The sequence below is a fragment of the Mesoplodon bidens genome (genome assembly GCF_964165515.1).
Source record: "Mesoplodon bidens genome assembly, chromosome: 5".
Classification (NCBI taxonomy): domain Eukaryota; kingdom Metazoa; phylum Chordata; class Mammalia; order Artiodactyla; family Ziphiidae; genus Mesoplodon; species Mesoplodon bidens.
The window spans coordinates 16,650,403-16,675,109 of record NC_138161.1 but is presented as its reverse complement, the minus strand read 5'-3'; the positions used below and the strand labels follow the sequence as shown (position 1 = coordinate 16,675,109).

The 24,707-nt window shown below is 36.0% G+C and overlaps 1 protein-coding gene across 2 annotated transcripts in view; it reads right to left on the bottom strand.

Moving 5' to 3' along the window:
• The window catches only part of LTN1 (listerin E3 ubiquitin protein ligase 1), a 66,902-nt gene that overhangs the window by 16,948 nt on the left and 25,247 nt on the right, over positions 1-24,707 (bottom strand). For both annotated transcript variants that reach the window (XM_081234755.1, XM_081234756.1), the window contains exons 7-21: positions 23,257-23,430; positions 22,081-22,271; positions 21,213-21,348; positions 19,566-20,375; positions 18,999-19,040; positions 16,281-16,470; positions 15,516-15,755; positions 14,521-14,674; positions 13,592-13,736; positions 12,945-13,131; positions 11,132-11,291; positions 10,078-10,182; positions 4,517-4,659; positions 581-716; positions 238-382 (exon numbers count right to left, since the gene is read on the bottom strand). In XM_081234755.1, coding sequence (XP_081090881.1) covers positions 238-382; positions 581-716; positions 4,517-4,659; positions 10,078-10,182; positions 11,132-11,291; positions 12,945-13,131; positions 13,592-13,736; positions 14,521-14,674; positions 15,516-15,755; positions 16,281-16,470; positions 18,999-19,040; positions 19,566-20,375; positions 21,213-21,348; positions 22,081-22,271; positions 23,257-23,430 — 2,958 coding nt within the window. The remainder of the gene's footprint in view (positions 1-237; positions 383-580; positions 717-4,516; positions 4,660-10,077; positions 10,183-11,131; positions 11,292-12,944; positions 13,132-13,591; positions 13,737-14,520; positions 14,675-15,515; positions 15,756-16,280; positions 16,471-18,998; positions 19,041-19,565; positions 20,376-21,212; positions 21,349-22,080; positions 22,272-23,256; positions 23,431-24,707) is intronic.

Genomic DNA, 24,707 nt, shown 5'->3' with positions numbered 1-24,707 from the left:
GAACATTTTAAAAGCAATTAGCAGATTTGTTACTGAATGATTTTGACAGACATTAAACCTCAATCATTTTACTGATCTGTCAAGTAGTAGCTGGTGTGGAACATATCTATGTAAAGTGTTTAAACGTTTGCAAAGGAGCTAACTACAATCATTACTTGAAGAAGATTAGCAAATAGTTCTGGTACACAGATATGCACGAAGACCCAGTAGCTGTGATGACCCAGCAGGTTAATTTACCTCCAACCAAGCCAACATGGAGCACATGATGAAGTCCCATTCACTCTCTGACAAAGGAGATGAGCAGTATTTCAGAAATAGGGAAAGGAACCGGATTATTTCTATATTTACACCAAGTATCTCTGGACTTACTTCTGACAGATTACTATGATAAAGACAAAAACAAAAAAAAATTGAAGAATTGTAAAGACATTCAATTGGAAACATTTAAATTTCATATATTTACCACGGACTGACTGAAATGTCTACCATCTTATTGCTCTACAAAACTGTGACTATAAGATACATAATCTCAGTCCACATCACAAATAGAGGGAAAACAACTGTATAAAGTATTACCTACCAACTGAAAAGAAAAATATCTTCATGATCTTTCTTCCAGGTTATCAGAATTTTTAATATACCATGTAATAGCTCTCCATCATCTATGCTTTTGGTTTGCAGACAAGAATTGAAAATGGCGAGATGTCCAAAACCTCCTAAAGCAAAATAAAAAATTAAAAATGTTTTAAATTGTATTGTTACTATAAAAAAGAAAGTCTACTTTGAGATGGGTTAAAAACTTTCTTCAGAAGTGTCCAGGTTAAGAACTCTGAAAATTCGGGCTTACATGAAAGAGTAAACAAATGAGCTTACAAACTCTACAGGGCAGGGACCCTGTCTCCACAGCCAGCAAAGAAAGTGTGGAGGGGAAGCTGGGAAGCAAGTAAATGATACTGTGCATTAAACTAACCTATGCTACTTTTCTGTTTTCTTAAGTATACGACTTATTCAGCATACCTACCTCTCAAAAAACAAACCCTAGTTAGAGTGCAAAGTTAAATAAAGTTGGAAGGTAGAACATACTATTTCATAATTCATATTCACTCAGTAAGCATCTACTATGTCTGGGAAGTTCTTAAGGGTCCCCTACTCTTTAGTATCCCTCGTGGCTCCTTATCCTTCAACTCTCAGCTTAAATACTGCCTCCACACTGAAATTCCCAAGTATACAAAGTATGCATCTCCTCATTTCTCTAATATCACTTATTTGTTGCCTTTATAGCATTAATGTTTATTTGTTTATTTTGGGGGGAGGAGCTCTACTTTTTTATTTTTAAAATTAATATACAATGTTATATTAGTTTCAGGTGTACAACATAGCTTTTCTGATATTTTTATACATTATAAAATGATCACCATTGCAGTAAGACCAGTTACCATTCATCACCATAGAAGGTTGTTAAAATATTATTGACCTTATTCCCTAGGTGTACATGTTTACTTATTTATTATCTTAATTATAAAGTAAGCTCCTTGAGAGCAGGAACCTTGTCTGTTTTACTTACCACTAGCGTATGTCCCCCTAACATGATGCCTGAGATGCAGAGACATTTATTTTGACTGACTAAATGAAGAACAAATAAATGAGTGAATACAAGGTACACTGTTAGATGCTGGGGAGCTGAACAAAATCCAGTCTGTGAAGGGACTCATCTAGCAGTACTGGCAGACTTAAAAACAAATTAGAATATAATATGGACAAAAATTGAGAGCCCAGAACAGGAAATCAGATTGAGTCAGAAGAGGCTTCCTAAAGTTGGTGTGTGAACTGGGATTTATCAAAAGATCAAAGTCTGCAAGCCTAGAAAAGGAACACTCCAAGGAATGCTAAGGCACAAAGTTGTAAGAAAGTATAGTGTTCAAGATTCATGAGAATTTAGCATGGTCAGGGTCCAGGATGGAAGCAAAAGAGGTAAAACCGGAGAAATCAGTTGCAGTAAGATTGTAAAATGTCTTATAGGCCAAACTAAGGACTTAGGTTTTTACCCTGTAGGCAAATGGGAACCAAGGAAAAAAGCAAAAATTAATTAATTAATAACAATGTAATCTTCCTTTAAAGGCTGAGGAAGAATTTTTTAAAAAATCTTCCTGACAAAATAGAAGAGGCTCAAGTTTAATCAGAAACAACTGATTTTCTAATACCTGAAAAGCATTTCTTAGCTAATTCTGTTTTGTCACTTTGGCTGGAAGAGCAAAATTGACTGTCAAATCTTAAAAACATTCCCCTTCCTGTTGGCCTCTGCACAGCTAGGCACCTCTGGTCTGTGTGAACAGCACATAATTGTGTGGCACCGCGGTCCTGTCTCCTGCCCCTTCCCCCTCTCTGCCATTCTTCAGTTATAACCCGTGCTGGAGAAATCACCTACACTTCCATCAGGTAATCCTCACTTCCATGCACTATAAGTTCAACTGTATCCCTGTTCCAGAACTGCAAATCCCAACCTAATCCCACAGTTTAACTACGTAAGTGAGCTCAACGGTAAAGCTTAATGCCACAAAAGTTTATTTTTGACACCGGCTGACCCTTTGTGCTAACAAGGCAATTCTGTTTCATTATGTTCTTTGATGGACATATTCTTCTTCCACTATTTCAAACTTTCCCTACCCTTCTTAAAATCTACAATCCAGTTTTTACTTATTAAATGACCTAAAGAGACATGAAGCCATGAAGTTCCCAACCCCCTCTATACCTACATGTGCTTCCATCCTACACCTCTCCTTATCTTGTCTTCACCTATACGTGGTTGGTATCTTCTAACTGCTCTAGATCCAGCCCTACATGCCCTCCCCTCTCACCTTCTCACTGGGAGCTATCGTCAGTTATTCTGTCTCTATTTTCTATTCCCCCTCCATCCCCACAACATATATTTCCCCTTTGACCTTGTGTTCATCCCCAGCTTTCACCTCTCTCAACATCCCTTTCTACCAAACATGCAGAACAGACTACCTGCTCCCATTTTCTCACCACTATTCATTCCAACAATGCCAAAGCCAATGGCTGAACTGTGGCATTTAACGGGTGATGAATATTACCTAAACCTCTGCTTTTGCTTATTTTTTAAAATCTTTAGTCCTTATTCTCAAATGTGCCTCCATCCACATACCTATTAAATCTATGTACTGGTGTTCCCTTGATGTTCTCTTTTCACTCTTCACTCTCCCTAAACAAGCTCATACTCATTTACAGGTTACACTATCACCTACATGACATGGACTTTGAAAGCAGTATTTCCATCCAGCTAATAGTCTATTGCTTACTGACAATCTCCATTTTAGTATTTATTCCGAAAACACCTTAAGCTAATGTGTCTAAAACTCAACATTAGCTCCCTGTATACTCCTTCCCCATCCTCCTTCCAATCCTCAAGTCTCCTATAGGGTTTCCTATAAGGCCTAATGGTACTTCCATATACCCAATCCAGAAATATAATCACAGAACCCCATCAATTCTACTTCCTACGTCTTTCATTTCCTTCTCCCCTCTTCCATCGTGCCTTGATTCAAGCTCTCTTATCTCTCATCATGATTATTCCCATAGCTCTCTACCTAGTCTTCTACCCCTAATCTCTTCTCTCACATTCACCCTTCACACAGTTGTCAAAATAATCTTTCTAACGTAAATGTGATAGTCTTACTACCTTCCTGCCTAACTTGGGCCAATAGCTCACCTCCTACCACTTAAAGTCCAAACTCCATAATGGACAAAACAAGGCCTTTATGATCTGTTCTTCAAAAATCCATATTCTTGTGCACCCTAACAGCTCTGTCCCCAACTTTCTACCTTAAATGCCAACCAAAATGAACTATCTGCATTCTCCTATGTTTTTGTGTACCTGGAATACCTTTCCCAACCGTGTCCATACGGAAAACTATCTTTCATCGCTCTGTTGAAATATTTCTCTTTGTGAAATAGCCAGAACATCTCAAAACAGGTGGAAAACTCCTTTTCTGCACTTCCACACATGACATCTTTTTGCTATGTCAGTTAACATACAACTTTATGTCTATCTTCTCTACAAAAGGAACTGCCATATAGCCAGGGTCAGTAAGTGCTTGTTAAATTAATAAGCAAATGAACTGGTAGAGTACAGAATGTCCGAAAAGTTTAAAACATAACAAAAGCTGTTCCCTCTTGTGCCTTTGTAAGTTCAATCACTGGTTGACTAGGGAGAGATGATGCATAGCTAAAAAAAGGTATACATGGAAAAGAAATGATTAGAGGATATCTGTGGTTGTGAATCTTCCCGTAAGGCTGCAGCATTCCTGACCTGCAAAATGGTAACAGCCACTCTCCAATGACACTCGTCCTACTGAGTCAACTTGTTATACAGCAAAAGTATAAACTAGGAAAAAAATTAACTATAACTCATCTCTGCTAGATTTGGATTTAGATATTAAGAAACACTTCTTTCATCTCAAGCAATAATTAGTGAAATATTTATTACCAAGCAACTAACCATTGATACTGCAAACATCTTCCTTGGTCCAGGCCAAAAGGGCAGGTATACATTGAGCAATGAATTCTTTCTTGTCTTCTTTTGACAAAAATGGACAGAGACTTTGAATGGTATGCATGTTACCTTCTGTTAGTGGAAAAAAACTGTTTAAAGAACAAAAAAAAAGGTATGAATTATATTTACCCTAAATATTCAGTTATTTCAGAAAATTCTTCTTATTCAGACTATTCAGAAAGACTAATATTTCCACTATATAAAATAATTGTAGAGGAAAAAAAAAGAAACTAGGAAAGAGATTGACACTTGCTGATTCTGGATGACGAAACTGTGGATAATTATTTTTTGCTGCTTCTCTTTTTCACATGTTTCTAATTTCTAAAATAACTTTCCCCATGTATAATTTTTTAAAATTATACAATACATGATTATGCTCTCTTTAAGAGTCTACTGATTCAATTTAAAGAGTACCAGTTGCATGTTGTTTGTATGAACTGATATTCATATATGTGCATATATATAGTTGGGTTTTATTTACCTAAGTTTTGTATTATTTGCCACTTATACTTTGTAGATTGTCTTTTTTTTAAATATCTTTATTGGAGCATAATTGCTTTACAATGTTGTGTTAATTTCTGTTGTACAACTAACTAAATCAGCTATACATATACATATATCCCCATATCCCCTCCCTCTTGAGCCTCCCTCCCATCTTCCCTATCCCACCCCTCTAGGTCGTCACAAATCATGGAGCTGATCTCCTTGTGCTATGCAGCAGCTTATATACTTTGCATATAAGTATATACACTTCTATACTTTGTAGATTGTTTTACATCAGAACATATAGGTATAAAGTATTCTTTCTACTTTATTTATTTTAAATTAATTAATTAATTATTCTTAGCTGCATCGGGTCTTCATTGCTATGCGCAGGCTTTCTCTAGTTGTGGCGAGCAGGGACTACTCTTCGTTGCGGTGTGCGAGATTCTCATTGCAGTGGCTTCTCTGGTTGCGGAGCACCGGCTCTAGGCGTGTGGGCTTCAGTAGTTGTGGTGTGCAGGCTCAGTAGCTGTAGTGCACCGGCTTAGTTGCTCCGCGGCACGTGGGATCTTCCCGCACCCGGGCTCGAACCCGTGTCCCCTGCAGTGTCAGGCGGATTCTTAACCACTGCGCCAACAGGGAAGTCCATTCTTTCCAATTTAAAGCTACATAACTAGATTAAAAACAAAACCAGGGATTTCCCTGGTGGCACAGTGATTAAAAATCTGTCTGCCAATGCAGGGTACTCGGGTTCGAGCCCAGGTCCGGGAAGATCCCACGTGCCGCAGAGCAACTAAGCCGGTGCATCACAGCTACTGAACCTGAGCTCTAGAGCCAGTGAGCCACAACTACAGAGCCCGCGTGCCACAACTACTGAAGCCCGAGCGCCTAGAGCCCGTGTTCTGCAAAAAGAGAAGCCACTGCAATGAGAAGCCCGCGCACCGCAAGGAAGAGTAGCCCCCGCTCGCTGCAACTACAGAAAGCCCGTGCGCAGCAACGAAGACCCAACACAGCCAAATATAAATTAAAAAAGAAACCCCCAAATACTCCACACTATCATAATTTAACTATTTCCCTATTAGTGGACATTTAGGCTTCTCCCCCCAATTTTTTGCTCTTACAAATAATGCTGTAATAACTGTCTTTGAGCAGATACTATTCTGCATATGTGCAAATACCTCTTTAGGCTAGATTCCTGGAAGTAGAATTGCAAAATCAAAGGATTTGAGTGTACTATATTTTGATAATTTCAAGTTGCTTTTCAAAAAAGCATAATCAATTTACATTTTCACTAAAAATGTACAAGTTTGGTTTGCTGCACACTTAAGGACTCTTTTTAATTCCTGGCAATATGGTAGATAAAATGTACTACTTTTAATTTGTATTTCTTTCCTATTTCACATTTCATAAATGAATTATCTTTGACTATTTCACCTATGAATTACCTGTTCAAGTCCTAGACACATTCTTCAATTTGAATAGTTTTATTAATAGAAGCTATTTATATATTATGAATATTAATTCTTTATTAACTTGCAAGTGTTTCCTTCCATTTTGCCACCTGCCCTTTAACCTTTGCTTACTGTACTTTTATCATACAGAAGTTTCTTTTTAAATTGTGGTAAAATACACATTATGTAAAATTTACCATATTAAATTGTACAGTTCAGCAGTGTTATGTTCATTCACACAGTTGTGCAACCAATACCCAGAACTTTTTCATTCACAAAATTGAAACTCTATCCATTAATTAAGAACTCTCCATCTCCCTTCCCCTCAGCCCCTGACAACCATCATTCTACTTTCTGTCTCTATGAATTTGACTATGCTAGGTACCTCATATAAGTGGAATCATACAGTATTTGTCTTTTTGTGACTGTTTTATTTCACTGAGCTTAAGTCCTCAAGGTTCATCCACATTTTTTTTAACATCTTTATTCGAGTATAATTGCTCTACAATGGTGTGTTAGTTTCTGCTGTATAACAAAGTGAACCAGCCATACATATACAAATATCCCCGTATCTCCTCCCTCTGGCATCTCCCGCCCACCCTCCCCATCCACATTTTAACATGTCAGAATTTCCTTCCTTTTTAAGGCAGAATAATATTCCATTATATCCATTATATGTATATACATTTTTGTTTATCCATTTATCTGTTGATGGACACAAAGTTTTGTTTTTACAGTCAGATATCTATTGTTTCTTTTATGGATTCTGGGTTTGTGCTTTGCTTAAGATCTTCCCCATGCCAAGATTATACAGTCTCATTTTCCCCTAATACTTTTATAGGTCTGTTCTTTACATTTAGTTTTCATCTGGGCTTTACTTTTATGTATAATGTAAGGGAGTGGGTCTCATAATTTTTTTCAAACACCTGTCCAATTTTCCTAATGTTATTTATTATTGACTCATCTCACTGATTTGAAAGACCACCTGTATCAAAAACTAAATTTTCATATATGTGTGGACTGGTTTCTGGACTCTATATTTTGATCCAGTGATCTGTGTGTTCACCAATTTCATACTGCTTAATTATTATTTTGGTAGGGCAAGTCCTTTTCACTTTTCTCTTTCATAAATGTCCCAGCTATTGTTAAGCATTTTCTTCCTTCAAATGCATACTATGTTTAGAACAGTTTGTCAAGTTTTTCAAAAAATGCTATTGAAATTTTGATTGACATTACACTGAAATTATAGATACAACAATTTTTATAATTTATCTTCCCACTTTCTTTTGTGATCTTAAGTTTTACAATTTTAAATTTTTGTTAAATTTATTTCTGGTATTTACAGTTTTGTTGTCATTGTGAACAGAATTTCTTTTTTCCTATGCCATTTTTTAACTGATTATTACTGGTGAATAAGAAAGATATTGATTTCTGTATGTCAAGTATATGTCCATCTCATTTGTAGTTAGTTTTAATAGTTCTTTAGTTAATTCCCTATGACTTTTATAATCAGAAAAATATTAAAAATTATGCTGAATAAAAGAGGCTAACATCAGGACTTCCCTGGTGGCATGGTGGTTAAGAATCTGCCTGTCAATGCAGGGCACACAGGTTTGATCCCTGGTCCAGGAAGATCCCACATGCCGTTGAGCAACTAAGCCCGTGTGCCACAACTACTGAGCCTGCGCTCTAGAGCCCACAAGCCACACCTACTGCAGCCCACGCGCCTAGAGCCCGTGCTCCGCAGCAAGAGAAGCCACCGCAATGAGAAGCCCATGCACCACAACAAAGAGTAGCCCCCACTTGCCGCAACTAGAGAAAGCCCATGCACAGCAACAAAGACCCAACGTAGCCAAAAATAAATAAATTAATTAAATTACTTAAAAAAAAAAGCTAACATCAAAAGATCATATGCTATATGACTCTGTTTATATAACATTCCTAAATGATAAAATTATATAGAGAACAGATTATTGTTTGCCAGAGGTGAGGAGAATGGTAAGAGGGGAGGTGGCTGAGGCAAGAAAGAGTAACATAGGGGATCCTTATGATAAAACTATTCTGAAAAAAAAAAAAAAACTATTCTGTAGCTTGTAATGTAGTGGTGGTAACCCACACAGAACACACACACAAACACGTGAGTGCAAGTAAACTTGGTCAGTGAATTGTATCAATGCCATTCTCTTGGTTGTGAAATTGTACTAACGTTATGCAAACTGGTACCACTGGAAGAAACTGAATGAAAGGTACATAGAATTTCTTTGTATTTTTTATAATTGCATGTGAACCTATAATCCATATTAGTAACTGAACTCAAAATAATATATTTAGGACTACCCTGGTGGCACAGTGGTTAAGAATCCACCTGTCAATGCAGGGGACACAGGTTCGAGCCCTGGTCCCGGAAGATACCACATGCCACGGAGCAACTAAGCCCATGGGCCACAACTACTGAGCCCGCACTCTAGAGCCAGTGAGCCACACCTACTGAGCCCACGTGCCACAACTACTGAAGCCTGTGCACCTAGAGCCCGTTTTCTGCAACAAGAGAAGTCACCACAATGAGAAGCCCGTGCACCACAATGAAGAGTAGCCCAGGCTCATCGCCAACTAGAGAAAGCCTGTGTGCAGCAACAAAAACCCAATGCAGCCAAATAAATAAATTTATATATATATATATATATATATATATATATATATATATAAATTCTGCTAAAAAATAGTAATAATAAATTTTTTTAATTTTTAAATAAGATTAAAAATATCAAAATTTAGCTTACAACTCTACTGTACCAGAATACATACATACACACACACACACACACACACACACAATTTCTGAATTCTTCTTGGTAAATCAGTAAATTCAAAATGCCTCTTGGCAAATTTCAGCTAGGTGTTTAATTCGAATGTTCAGCTTCTCTAGTATGATCAACTCTAGTAAATCTGTAGTATGTCCAATCTTACTATTTGTCTTAAGAACACATTTATTGTATTTTTAGAATATACTTCAATAGGATGATCCTTATTTAAGAGTAAGTAACCTTTTTTTAATTTAATTTTTTTAAATTTATTTTTTATTGAAGTACAGTTGAATTACAATGTTGTGTTTATTACTGCTGTACAGCAAAGTGACTCAGTTATACATATATATACATTCTTTTCATATTCTTTTCCATTATGGCTTATTACAGGATATTGAATAAAGTTAAGAGTAAGTAACTTTCCTTATCATTTCCATTTAGCAAATAAAGTGATGCAAGGATAGGGAAGGGGAAAAGATAGATTTTACCAGAGAGATTTCTGGGGAAAAGAAAACAAGTTTATGAAATGCTTATTATTTAAAGCACGTATAAAATTCCTCAACAAAATGTTATAAGGTTAAAAATGCTTATTAAAAAAAAGACGTGTCGCAACCTAATGCAATTTAAATTGTTAAGTCTCATTGTCTTTAATTTCCTCATTTCCTAAGTCTTGTTTTCCTGATTCATTAGAGACTGTTTGTTAGTTTGGGGTTGCCAAAGTGACCACTCATAATAAATTTCAAAGTAAAAGTATTTTCAATAAGAATACCCTTCTTTTCTCCTATAATGCCGTTTTACTTCATCAGATGAAACACTTCGGGAAAGGATCAACTTAGCAATAATAAGAGACCAAAGGGTGCCATTTTCCCTGGATCTAAAAGAGGAAAAAAAATTCTGTTTTTAAAGTGAACTTAAGATTTTTAAACAGTGCTTACCTGGATTCCTTTTACAGAACTAAATAAATCACCTTGTAAGGGTATCAATTCACACAGCACTTCTGCACCCAAACAACTGCTGTTACCAAAAGGATTGGGAACTTAACTTCTGAAACTCCTTTACAGCTGATATTGAGCTCTCATCCAAGGCAATCCCAAAGCCCCTCAAGTTCCAATAGGGGAGATGACCTTAAAGATTAAGCTTGAGGACCAGAGGTTGCAGCTGGAAAGAGGACATATCCCAGAGGACACCGAGGATTGTTGAAGTTGAGAAAGCAAGGAGGTATTGATATCCACTGAGGAAAATTCTGAGTGTCAGGTATGTAGAGTGGGACTGGAAAGGAAGACCTGTTCAGCCTGGGGCCTCTGATACTGCAAAGCATATGAAAAATACTACACGCAAGTGAAAAACTCTTCAAGAGAGCAGTTCAACACAGTAATTTCAATGAGCTAACCATCAAACTGCTATAACCTCTACAACAACTCTATTTTCATACCTACTTCCTCGTCTAGGGGAGAGGGTTTTGTGGTTATGATATTAAGACACACCTGCAACAACATGCAAGGTAAAAGGTTAAATTTAGAGTAGTGGAAGGATAGGCTACATATGACAAATTAAAACAACTTCTACAGAATTCTATTTCTTTCATTGTCATCCAGCCCCTGAATGTATTTATGGATTTAATAACACAGGCAAAGTCCAAATATCTCACCAGAAGAGTAAATCAAGTACTTAGGATCCACAAAGTATTTATCATTAAGAATTGGGATTAATTTAGATAAACCCTCTGATTCAAAGATTAGCATGAAGTGGGCTTACATTGTAAAGACACAAGCCATAACCTAGCAAAACAGTCATAAAAAATGGAAATTGAAAGAGATTCTTACCTGTTAAATAACAGCTGCAAAAGGCCAGAAGTATTACCAAGTCCACATAAGTTATCATATGTAATATTCAATTTTTGAAGCATTTCACAAAATCCAGTTAGAAAAATAGGTGGATTGTCTAATTCTTCATACCACTGCAATGAATAGAGCAGTTCTGCAACTAACAGAATGGACAACACATTATTGAGTATACTTTGTGAACAGACCTTTGAATTGTTTTCACTTGTTCCCCCCATTCCCTAACATTGTTTTGCCCACTAATTTCAAAATATCTATGAACTGGGACTTCCCTGGTGGTCCAGTGGTTAAGACTCTGCACTTCCAACACAGGGGGCGCTGGTTCGATCCCTGGTCGGGAAACTAAGATCCCACATGCTATGTAGCACAATCAATCAATCAATAATCTGTGAACTGATTTTCCACTATTTTATGTTCAAGTACGGGGAACTAAGATCCCACATGCCATATAGCGCAGCCAATCAATCAATCAATGAATCAATCAAATATCTATGAACTGATTTTCAACTATTTGATGTTCAACTATAATGAAAGTTGAGAATACCTGATACAAAGTATCACTCCTCTCCCAAACATTACTTGGTCCCTTTTCTGATTAGTTAAGAATGTGACAGTAACCTAAGTTATCAGAGAGAGATACTGGAAGAATCCTACTAATTCCTACTATTTTTGCCACAAATAAGAAGTTGCACCCAGGATAAACAACTATGGGACCCAAGACCTGAGAAGTTGAAGTCAATGTGTTAAGAAATGGGAGAGAGCACGATCTAGTACACAGGGCATGGGCCTCAGTGACAGACTAGTCTGGATTCAAATGAGCTGCACACATCGTTATCAGCTAGGATAATACAAATCTACCTCACGGGACTACTGTGAGAAGTAAATGACCAAGTATCACAAAACCTGGCATGTCACAGGTTTTCAATACATAATTAGTCACAACTCTCTTTTATAAAGCCAGGTATGGATTTTGGAGCTAGAAGACTTGGAACCTGGTTCAAAAATCAAATCCCATCCCTTGCAAGTTCCAGATATGAAAAACAACAAAAATTATTACTCTTATTTCCATTGTTGTTTTTGGACAGATTCACTCTGTGAGCAAAGAGCAGGCTAATCTCCTCGACCTCAACTGCATGCGGAGTTCGCTCACCACGAGAGGTGTTCCAGCTTTCTTCCACAGAGCGCAACATTCTCCTCCGCTAGTAACTGTACTCAGCTGAGGGCTCACAATCAAGACTGATACAGGAATTACGCAAGTCCTCCATCTTTCAGGCCGTTTTGTACAGGCCACACTGCTACCTACAATTCTACACCATTTCCTGGAATGGGGGAATTTTTAAATCCTTTTGAAATTCAACATTTGAAGCTCCACTTGCTGGGAAAAAAATTATTGCCCTATACCAAGGTAGATTGATTCAAAAATTAATTGAAAGTTCAGAATCCTTGATGAAATACAAGACTCACTTAACCATTTTCTTTAGGGTTATGTGCCATAGGATATGCCATAGGATATTGATGTCATGCCAGCTAGAGTAACATCTTACACCAAATTCTGCTCTATTGCTAACAAGACTACAACAAGATATTCAGTATGATTCCATTTGATTTGCAATTTAACATTCATCTCTTAAGTGTCCTCAAGTTTCTCATTGCCAAAATAATTAAAAGGAGCTGAGGATTTTTGATTCTTTCAAGATTTAGATTGAAGTATAATGGAAATTATTTCAAAATTACATTTTGATTACTTCAAGATTTATGTTTATATGTATTTATCTGAATGCTCATATACACTTACTTATTTTCTCAAGCTCATTATTTTCTAGGACTATTTCCTTTTTCAGTGCAACTAATATCATTTTGCTCAATAATGCTGAAGTACACAAATGGCTGGGAAGTTTCTTTGTATCTTGTTCTTTAAAATCTGTTTTGAAACACTCATAATTCAAACTCAGTCTTCCTTCCAAAAGAGGTCTATGCAACCACTGCAAAAAAAATACATTAAATTATACACAAAAGCATTCAATAGTTCAATTAATTACTACCTCTGCAATTAAGAAGGGAACAAAAATAAAGTTATTAAAATAACTTCAAAATGTTATTAGAATAACTTCAAAACTGAAGCTATTGCTAGTTTTCTAGTAAAACCACAGAAGCCTAGAAGTTTGGTCTCTACGAACAGAAATTATCAACGTGTGTGTTTCTTTAGGATTCCTTCAGGACAGAGCAAGGTCTTATTTACCTTGTACCATGGTAACTGCCAAGTGTCAACTGCTATCTTGCAAACAGCAAACACCCAACACAGGAGCATTCAAAGGCAGAAACGCAAAGTAAGATACTCATTTCATTTACTTTTTTTCTTCCCCAGAATAAAATTAAAATATTTAAGCGTGCATGAAATCCAAACTTCAGAATAAAATAAGTACTCTCCAATCTCAAACATACCTCCATAGGAAGAGACTGTCTCATCTTTTCCCATTCGCTGTTGTCTGGCATTACACTTCCAATATAAACTCCCAGAAGATAAGTATCTTCACTCTCTAGAAGCGCATTCAGCAAATCATCAACAGCAGACAAGAGGACCTGAAGACTGAAAATAATGCAAATAACTTAACCACTGCAGTTATGTTATAACCAATTTGAACACCCTGGTATACATTAAATACCCTACGGCAGATAACAGTTTACCTGAACAGAAAAGACAATTCAAAATAAAAGTAAATGGCCTCTCCACCCTCCCCTCGTGACTTACACACAACCAAACAGGGGATTTTATTCAACATTTTATAATTGAAATCAAGTGCTGCTTCCATTGCAGAATGAAGGGGAATGACCTATTTCAGATCAGATATTTCTGAAATATAGCTACTTTATTCCATGAAAAGAGTATGATAATCAGAAAAAGATTTAACCCAACCCCAGTAGCTCTGGATGCATTCTCTTAGTTTTCATTTTTATACATGGATTTAGGCATGAAATGTGAAATACATCCGCAATGCAACCCCTTACAACAGTGGCTACCAGACTCCCCCAAACAATAAACAATGAAGGACAATCATTGTCTGTGGTGGCCGTAAGGGTTTACGGTCACAATCCATACCAGCCTAAGACACAGGACAGCACCCCTATCACATCACTGACCGTAAATCATTATGGTCAAAACAAATCACTCTCCAATTAACTGAGCTTAAATGGATGATCATTAAAACAAAATCCTTTTGGAAAAATCTGTTTGGATCTTCCCTCAGAATCCTGTAGATTTCTTATACAACAAGTCATTTTTCATAGGTACTCACACTCATCACGGAATCTTATTAAGGACAATGATCAATTATTAAAGAGATACTCTGCAACTGAGCACAAAAAAAGGTTACCTTGTGATATCCAATGATGAAGACTGAACTTGGTTTTTCAGCCACAGAGCAGATAAACGTAGGAAGGTACTCTGTTTATATGTGTCGCCAGTTTGATGGACCAATAAATTCACGCCAGAGAGCCAAGTAGTTTTCAGTTTACTGATAAGAAAGTCTAAAATCAAGATGTCAACAGTGATTCATAATCCCTACGAAGTAACTATGATCAGTACAAAATGTCTGAAAGAACTCATTGCAGATCTGAGATTTGTAAGGTACCATTAAGAAAACATAAAATTACTATTCAATGGCTAAAACAAAACAACTATGTCATAAATATGCAATAATATAAGCTAACTCATGCCATATAAATGTAAAAATGCTAAGATTTTTAAAGTCAGCTTTTTTCTGCTCTGAACTTATTTATAAGAGAGTTGACCTTTTGGAGATATGAAAAATATTATACCTTTTCCAAATAGAAAAGTTAGTATTAAAGAAAGGGTTGGGTAGGAGGGCTCTCCATTAACAGCATTTTTTTTTTCAACAGTATTTTTTTACATTCCTTTCACAAGTAAGTCTGAATTAACATATAAGACAGGAATATAGTCCTTAAAAAGGGAATCTCAATTTCATTTTACTATACACCAAGATTGAATGTCTTTAACTATAAGAGAAGAAGGTATTAATGTCCCCCTTTATGAATATGGAAACTGAGGCATCAAGAAATTAAACAACTTGCGAGAGCTACTGAGTGAAGGAGCTAAGATTCTAACTCATCTATCACGGCCCCTTCCAAAACTGTTTCCTTGATATCAAGTAAAAACTTTAGATATAATGTCTACATACATCTTTAACTTGGTTTCTAAAGCTGAAAGTATTTAAGATTTGTAGTCCTTTACTCAAAATGCTTTCAAAGTTCAAACACATTATGATTCAATTAATAAAGCCTGGGCACTTACACTATGAAGGTCAGAGCCGGAGATTCCCAACAAAACATTTGAGCAGTAGGCTATTACCTGGCAAATGTGTTTTTTCTTTGCTCTCAGCACACAACTGAAAGAGAGTTAACAATAAATCTTCAGATGATGGCATTAGCAAGCATCCTTTTGCTGAGCTGAAATAGTTATAGGCCACATCACAGATAAAAGACACTGATGAGTCATTATTTTCAGCTTCTGACAATTTCTTTGCTTTGGATAAAGTTTCATGAAGTTTAACAATAATTCTTTCAACATATACTTCTCCAATCAAGTAATCTACAGAAAAAAATTCAAACAGACAAAATACAAGAAATATTAACAGTGTGTTTTCCTTTTTTTAATCTTTGTTTTTTATTTTTTAACCAGTGTATTTTAATACTTTACTTGGGGTTAATATTCCACCTTGGTCTCTCCATGTGTTTTTTTTTTTTTAAAAAAAGGTGTTTATGTTTTATATAAAAGAAAACCACATCAACAAATAAATCTGTTCCCCACGCATAAACGCCCTCACATTAAAAAAAGCTATTCTAAATTAGTAAAAAAGCAATGCTACACAAAATTAGAGTGAATGGCTAAATTCAAAACCCTTTAAAATATAAACCTAAAAGTATTAAGTATCTTCCAAGTCATGTTACAGAGATTTATAAACATTTAGGGTGCTTACAAAATTCAGATATTTGAGTGAACTAAACCTTGTTATTCTCAACTAATATTATGCAAACTGAGCAGCATGGAATCCTCCCAAAAGGTGAAAAAACTACTCCCTCCCTACTAAAAAACAAAAGCCATATTTTTACCTACCATTTTTAACATGTTGGGATAATACCAAGCTTAAAAGAGACCATCTTTCTGAGAAGTAAGATTCAGAAGATACTGTGGATTCCAAGTCCTTATTACAAAGATGATCTGCCAAGGTTACCAATTTCTCGCCAAGGATATCTCCTTTTAGCCAAGGAGTTACTAAAGCATGTTTATCTGAACTAGAACATGCCTAAAACCATAAAATTAAAGCAAAAATTAGAAGATCAAAAAGTAGACTTGCCCAAGTATTACTTGTACCATATTACCTCCTTGCATCATCATGGCCTCAACATCATCCCCCATGCCTCCTCCTCAAGTTCTAAGAAGGCTGGTATCTTCCCCCCTATTCCCAACTAAGCCTTGCTTATGTACGCTTCCATGCTTTGTTCATGCTATCTTCCCAACCATAAATATTCCCCCTCTTCTTTATTTATCAAAATCACATCCATTATTTGAGATTTAGTATAAATCCCACCTGCTTTGTGAATTCTCCCCCATCCATGCCAGCCCCTACTCATCACTGCTTTTCTCTGAATCTCTTGAGCACTTACTGGGTTGTATTATTATTTATAATGTTTCATCTGTGTATGTCTTGTTTCCAATGAGACTGTAAGTTCCTTGAGAGCAGAGACTGTCTTAAACTTCTTTGATACCTGCTATCAACACTGCAGATATGTTCAATGAATAATGAATGAACTTTAAAGACGGATTTTAAAATGCTCTACAAATATTAAATTTTTGTTCATTAATTTTGCTAAAATTAAAGAACAGTTAACATATAATAGTGGTAAATTACTTCAATATGAACAGTGGGACTTATCATTTGCCCAAATTTTCTGAAATAGTTACTGGGGCAGATAGCTGACAGCAACTGGTTTATTTTCATGGGGTGGGGAAGCAAGGAAAAAAACTGTAAATCCACCCCCAAAAGCATGGTGATCCATGTTCCCAGAGCTTCTTTTGGTTTAAGGGCTGAGAAGAAAGGAATTTGCAACTTGGCTCATTTCAAAGCAATCTGGAAAAAAAAAAAAAAATCCAAGTGCAGATTGGGTAGTGCCCCCAAAACTGTTTTATCTCCTTATTTAAAAAATTGTAGGTAACGAGAGCCTCTATTTTAGTCCAAGCTTTACCACTATTCTGGCTTTATGAACTTAGACAAAGCTCTTAACCAACCTGGGCCTATTTCCTAATTTGAAAAATGAAGGTTAACTTAGAAAATCTCTAAGGTTCTTTTTGGTTACAAAAGTCAGGTTTGTTTTTAAGGAAGCTGACTTTAGGACTCTGCTCATAAAGTAGGAGGTTGCATAAAAACAAGAAAAACTAGAATTTAGAGGGCTATAATATTGGCTTTCCTAAGATAGCTTACCAAATAAAACCAATCTATTTTATAGAATACTACAGAATCCAAAAAGCAAACTTCTGAATAAAATGTCTCTCAGGTTATTAAGACATGAAGTCCAACTTCTCAATGTTTTAACATATCCACAGAAAGAATCTAACAGGGGTTAAGGAGACTAGTTAGTCACAGAAGTACAGGAAGCAGACACTGGCTATGAACTTCCAAACACTGCCCAGGAAGAGGAGTCTTCCAAACAGATGTACCTGAGCTACTGGCAGGTACATTCCTAAGTTGGAAATGGATATATCAATCTTTATCTTATCAAATTATTAACTATATACTTTTGCTCTGATTCTAGACTTATCAAGCAGCTTTCTCATAATTTGGCTTTTCATGTAGCCTGCCTATAGGAAGAGGAGGTACTGAATAAAGTAATTCAAATGGTGTGCCTAGTAAGTTATATTTCCCATTGAAAAAGAGTAAATTAATACTCTGTATTTATTTTGTAAAAATAAACTATTGGGGGAAATAGGGAGTTATTGTTTAATGGGTATAGTTTCTATTTTACAAGGTGAAAAGTTCTGGAGATTGGCCACACGATAATGTGAATAAACTTAACACTACTGAACTGTACACTCAGAAACGGTTACTATGGCAAATTGTATGTTTTTTTCAACATAATTTAAAAAGACAGAGAAAAAGAAACTTGTAAATTAGAGTTCTGTAAGTAAAATTTTAAAATAATGAAAAAATTCTTTAAGAAAAGGAAGACTTCTAGGCAGCTAGTCATAACATTTCTATGGTTAGAAAAGTGTTACGTTATATCATTTACATCTTCATTCGGAAAGAATACTTAAGCCATTTAAAAATTTTTCTGAATTATGTTCCTTGATTTCTTTTTATTATTTTCATCACTAATTTTATTACTTAGTCAAATGGCAATTAAATAAAGGTGGGAAGACTTTAGTTTGCCTGTATAGTATTCCAGGGTAAAACAAACTTAATTTCCTGTTGCGTTCTACTCAAAGCTAGAACCATTCAACCCATTTCTACAGAAGAAAAACTAACTAGGATAAAAGCAGAAACCTTAGTTTAAAAGATAAACTAAGATACATGCTTAACTCTTCCTTTGTTACCCACTAGGGAAGAGACACTGGATCTTCCAGAACCTGTTCATTCTTCCCTGATATTCCTAACCAGAAAAATAATACTATAGAAAGGTGAACACCATGGCTTCTCAAATTATGAGAAGAAAGTTACAATAATAAGGAAGTTCTCTAACAGAGACACCTGATCACATACCATTATGTGAATATAGCTGTGGTTTAATTTTTCTATACCTATAACTACAAAAAAAAGAAAAAAAATCTCTAAGATACCTTTTCAATGACCTGAAGAATAGAATTCCATTTCAGATCCACCTAAAAGAAGAAAAAGAGAAACAATCTGCTAGAAAAAACAGTAACTGGTAAAACTTTTTATAAGTAAATGAAGTGACCATGGAACCACTACAAAACTAAAACATTTTTTTTAGGGAGTCCAGCTTTAAAAAGTATGGACTGAAAGAACTTACCCTTTATTACCAAGCTTTTGTCATCTTAACATATTTACTCTTACTGAACAGCTACCCAGAAGTCTCACGTACTTCTCAATCCCAATCAAGAATATATTGTCTTTAAATTGACATTCATAGTTAAAAACAATCCCAAAATAACCCCCATACAGGTCTCGTTCTACTCATCCATAATCAGTGTGCCAGTGTAAACCATTATAGTTTAAAAAGATACAGGGAACTCCCTGGTGATCCAGTGGTTAGGGCTCCATGCTTCCACTGTAGGGGGCACAGGTTTGATCCCTGGTCGGGGAACAAAGTTCCTGCATGCAGGCATGCATGAATGAATGAATAAATAAATAAATGAAAATAAAAAGATACAGAACAGTAATACCTCAATTAGATCATCCAAGACAGCTTTTCTTTCCATATGACTATCACAGCAACAAAGGGCACTGTACAAAATGTCCACCAAGAAACTAGCATCCTTCCTTTGATCTTCATTTAGCCAACCTATTACTTTCTGGTATAAAAACTGTATCGCGGGATTTTTTTGTGCAAGTTTGGCTATTTCAAGAGGCTTGGCTTTGACAATACCCTGTTTTTCATCACCTAATAGCACTTTAAATACTTGGCTTGAAGAGAAGGAGTTGAGCAGAGTGGAAAGAAACCTTAGATGTTGCTCCGACTTTTGTTCATTGACATAATTAACACTCATTTCTGCTAGCTTACAGACTAAGTCTTCCAAAGGTTTTTTCCTTAGGGGTGATATAAGGTCTGAGCAACTGTGAGTGAGAGAAGGTTCAGCCATTAAGTCAGAGCCTTCACTATTCTCTCCTTCTGAGGAGACATATTTCTCATTCTCTTTATTACTTTCAGGCATCTCATCAGCAAACCTAACCTTACCAACGTTTTTTTTATTTAACTTCAATGAGCTCTTTGGCTTCTGAAGGCCCTGTAATAGATTAGAAACAGCCAAAACTGACTTAACATCGGTTTCTGGCTCATTGATTTTCTCAACACAGATCTCTGACAGTCTTTCCCAGAAATTCAGTAGCACTTTCTCTAAATTGTAAGCTGTTGTATCATCTTTATCCAAATCTGCTTTAGCTTCCCATGAACTTAAAGTTTCTGCCAAATGGTTAAATAGCTGCTCATCTTGCAATCTTGGGTCTTTGAGAACTGCATCAATAAAAGGAATCAACTGAAAGAGAAGGTAGAAATATTAAAGTTCAATTTTCAGGGAAAATAAAATTTAAACAAGGTATTTGTAAAACATTATAAATTTTCATATTTAATAACTGAAAAACATGAATTTTTCCCAGAACTATGAAAAGAGTTAATTTGAACCTGAAAATCATCTTCATATCATTCAAAGAGCCTAATGATTTCACTGTATCTCCCCGAATTACTTTTTTTATGATATAATTGACCAAGATCATTGGTCATCAACTCTTTGCATCTTCTGAACTTATTCAAAGTTTTTTGCTTTTTTCTAAACCAATATGAAAGACATATAGGACCCACAGAATTCAGAATGCTTTCTCTTAAATTACAAAGAGAAATTAACTATATGAGACATCAACTAGGATCTGGGCTTATATAATCATATTAATTTCCTACCATAAGGAACCATATTCCAGGACCTGCTCTCATCACTAGCTCTAAAAGCCAAGCACAATTGCTCACAAAAGGATAAATGTACTACATATTTTAAAAGGAACAAGATGATTATAATATAAACTAAAATACAAAATGTTGAAAATTGCATCTTCTAAATTGTTTTGCATTGCAACTCTCTAAAACAGAGTTTGTACAACCAGAGAGTGACGAGTACTTAGGCATTATGGTATTATGCTAACAACTAACAATACAGAAATTTTCATTTATTGGTCAGCAATACACATTACTTAATTTGTAAATCATAAAAATGAAATCTTTACAAGGAAGGCTAATTAATAAAAATGGCAACAAGACACAATGAGCTTGATTCTTTATAGTTAGTGTGCAAAGGCACTGATGATTTTTACATTATAAATACCTGATCATTGACGAGCATCTCTTCTATCTCTTCCTCACCTAAGTTTTGCTGCATTATAAAACGTAAGCATTCAAAAAAAGCAGATATTACTGCTGAGCACTCTGAAAAGCTGGTTTTGGTTCTTTCTGTTGATAGCCTAAGAAATAATAAATATCTGTGGCTTACTCCTTCATGAAAAAGAAAATAAGCAATACAAAAGTACCAAAATAAAGGCATAAAAAAGAATTTCTAAAAATAAAATTCTTCAATGAAAAACTAAGAACAACCAAAATACAGCCTGATTAGAATATAAACTTGAAGAACTATGAAAAATAGCATCTCTTCAAAATGTATCAACAGAAAATAACATATTTACCTCCTATTCATGGACCAATCTACCTGCAAATCTCAAAGAGAGAATTTAACCAAATAAAAATAATACTGTAGTGGAAAAAAAAAATTTAATCATTACTAAAACTGGGTATCTTTTACTTAGTTCAACAAATACACTGAAATGACGTTTTAAGTGTGACTTTAAACAGCTATTATATTTAAGTTAATGGAAAAGTTCACTGGTTCATTTTCTGCACTCGGGCATTTGTATTTATCAACATACCAAAATATGGGTCATTGAAAAAGAGCCTATTTCCACCTAAGGGCCTTGCCATAATTTATCTCACTTTCTGCTGCATACTACCACGGAAGTCTTGAAAGTACCCAAAAAAAGAATTCCGATTGTAATTCTCTGAAACCTTTAGAAGTGTTTACCGAACAGCAAAACAATTTGGGGAAATTTACATATGACAATAACAAGTATGTTGTTCTGTCCATTTATGAAAATAAGAAAACATCTATTTTGCTTTAAAGGTCAAGAATTTAAATTCCTTACCCTGCAACTAGGGAGGTGAGAAAATTTTTGAAGAAATCCAACTTTGGATCTGTAATAGACTGAGGGAGTCTGCTGATAAATGGCAGAAGATAAGGATATATGACAGCAGCCAGACCGCGACCTCCTTCACGAACCATAGCTGACAGCTTGGGAAACACACTTTTTTTTGCATTTACATGAAGCCAACAGTCCTTCCCAAAAAAAAAAGATTATAATAATAATTAGAGATCATAAACATACATTTCCCAATTAAGAGAAAAGACACAGACTCTCAAATAAAAATCAAGTATTCTACCTAAAGAGGGTCAAAATCTCTCACCACCATTAAAAACTAAAAGTCTGAAATTATAAGAAATTTATTACATTTAGTAATTATGTATACAACATGCTTCCAGGACAATATTGATCAGAAATAACTATTTAGGGACTTCCCTGGTGGTCCAGTGGTAAAGAATCCACCTTACAATGCAGGGGACGTGGGTGCGATCCCTGGTCAGGGAACTAAGATCGCACATACTGCGGGGCAACTAAGCCCGCACGCCACAACTACTGAGCTTGCACACCTCAACTAGAGAGCCTGTGTGCAGTAAACTACAGAGCTTGCACACACTGGAACACGTACGCCACAACTACAAAGCCCATGTGCCCTGAAGTCTGCGCACCACAACTAGAGAAGAGAAAACAACCCGCATGCCACAACTAGAGAGAAGCCCGCACACAGCAACGAAAGATCCTGCATGCCTCAATGAAGGTCCCACGTGCCGCAACTAAGGCCTGAGGCAGCCAAAAAAGAAGTAATATTTAACTGAAAAGATTTCTATAAAAGCTGCTTTCTAAACTAACAACAAAAAAAAAAACCCTGCTTTCTAAAAGGGACAGCAATATTTAATCGTAAATATAATAGTCAGATATGTTGATTTCATTGGGCCATATAAGTTTAAAGGATATTGATATTGACTAAACTGAAAATAAAATAAAAATGCTCTACCATTTTATAGTCAGTTTAAGACTTATACAAAGTTTTGGATTAAATATTTTATTCCCAAGAAAGCATTTTTCTAGCAAGTTTTAAATATTACAATCTGATAGGCTCTCTCACATGGTATCTAAGGCTTCTAAAATACAACTAAGAAGACAAATAGTCCCAGCTGTATTAAATGTACCTCTTTAACCTACCTCAATAGTTGTAAGTGTGTAAAGCACAGCTTCCCAGAGAGCAGGGCATACAATGGGGTCACTGTCATCAATGCTAAGAAGGACAGATGGGCTCACTTTGGATGCTTCATCTTTCATCAGCTGTGGAGTACGCTGGCACAAAGCAGAAACTAACTCAAAATAGGCTGAGCGGATCTGAAAGAAAAAACGGAAAGCTGAATAGAAACTAAAGCCTAGTCAAGGTATGATAAAATTTTATTTATGGTAATGGCAGGTAGGTTATTATTATTAACCATTCCATTAATAAAACTAAAGGGGCTAGAAAAAATACTTTTTAAAAATCTTAAGAACACCACAGAGCTTAAAAGACATTAGGAATTACCCAGCCAAAAGTGAAGGCAGAAAGAATTCAACTTTCTATTTCTTTGGCTCAAGCAAATACAAATCCTCTCTAGTGTAAGAAGCTTTCATTTGGGGGCTCAAATTATCCCTATGAATATACTAGTCAGCACAAAGTTAAAAACAGCTAAAAAAAAAATAAGACACCATAAGCCACTATGCAGAAACAAAAGATAACAGAGACCTGAGACTTTAAATCTTATAATTATCTATCAGTTACAAACTCCATATCAACAATGTTTATTATATTTAAAGAAACAGAAGTTTAAAGAAATTTGAAAGGAAAAGGATCTTAGAAAAAGCACAGCATATCTGAAAAAGAACCAAGCACAATTCCCAAACTAAAAATAAATACACAAATAAGTAAGTGCACAATTCATAGTTTAAGAGCATCATACTCAACATTAAGAGTCTGCAACTGGGCCTCCCTGGTGGCGCAGTGGTTGAGAGTCCGCCTGCCGATGCAGGGGATACGGGTTCGTGCCCCGGTCTGGGAGGATCCCATATGCCGCGGAGCGGCTGGGCCCGTGAGCCATGGCCGCTGGGCCTGCGCGTCCGGAGCCTGTGCTCCGCAACGGGAGAGGCCACAACAGTGAGAGGCCCGCATACCGCAAAAAGAAAAAAAAAAAAAAAAAAAAAAAGAGTCTGCAACTATTTCCATTAAAGTAAGAAACAAGAAAAGGATTCAAGCTACCACCACTTCTATTCAACATGGTACTGAGACCTAATTAATGCAGAGAAAAGGGGAAAAAAGAAACTAGAAAGTAACCCAAATTACTGTTTATAATCATAGCAAAATAAAAGGCTATAAAAAATATTCCAAAAAATCTGAAGACAGGACTTCCCTGGTGGCACAGTGGTTAAGAATCTGCCTGCCAGTGCAGGGGAAATGGGTCCCAGCCCTGGTCTGGGAAGATCCCACATGCCATGGAGCAACCAAGCCCGTGCACCACAACTACTGAAGCCTGCGTGCCTAGAGCCCATGCTCTGCAACAAGAGAAGCCACCGTAATGAGAAGCCCGCGCACTGCAATGAAAAATAACCCCCGCTCGCAGCAACTAGAGAAAGCCCAC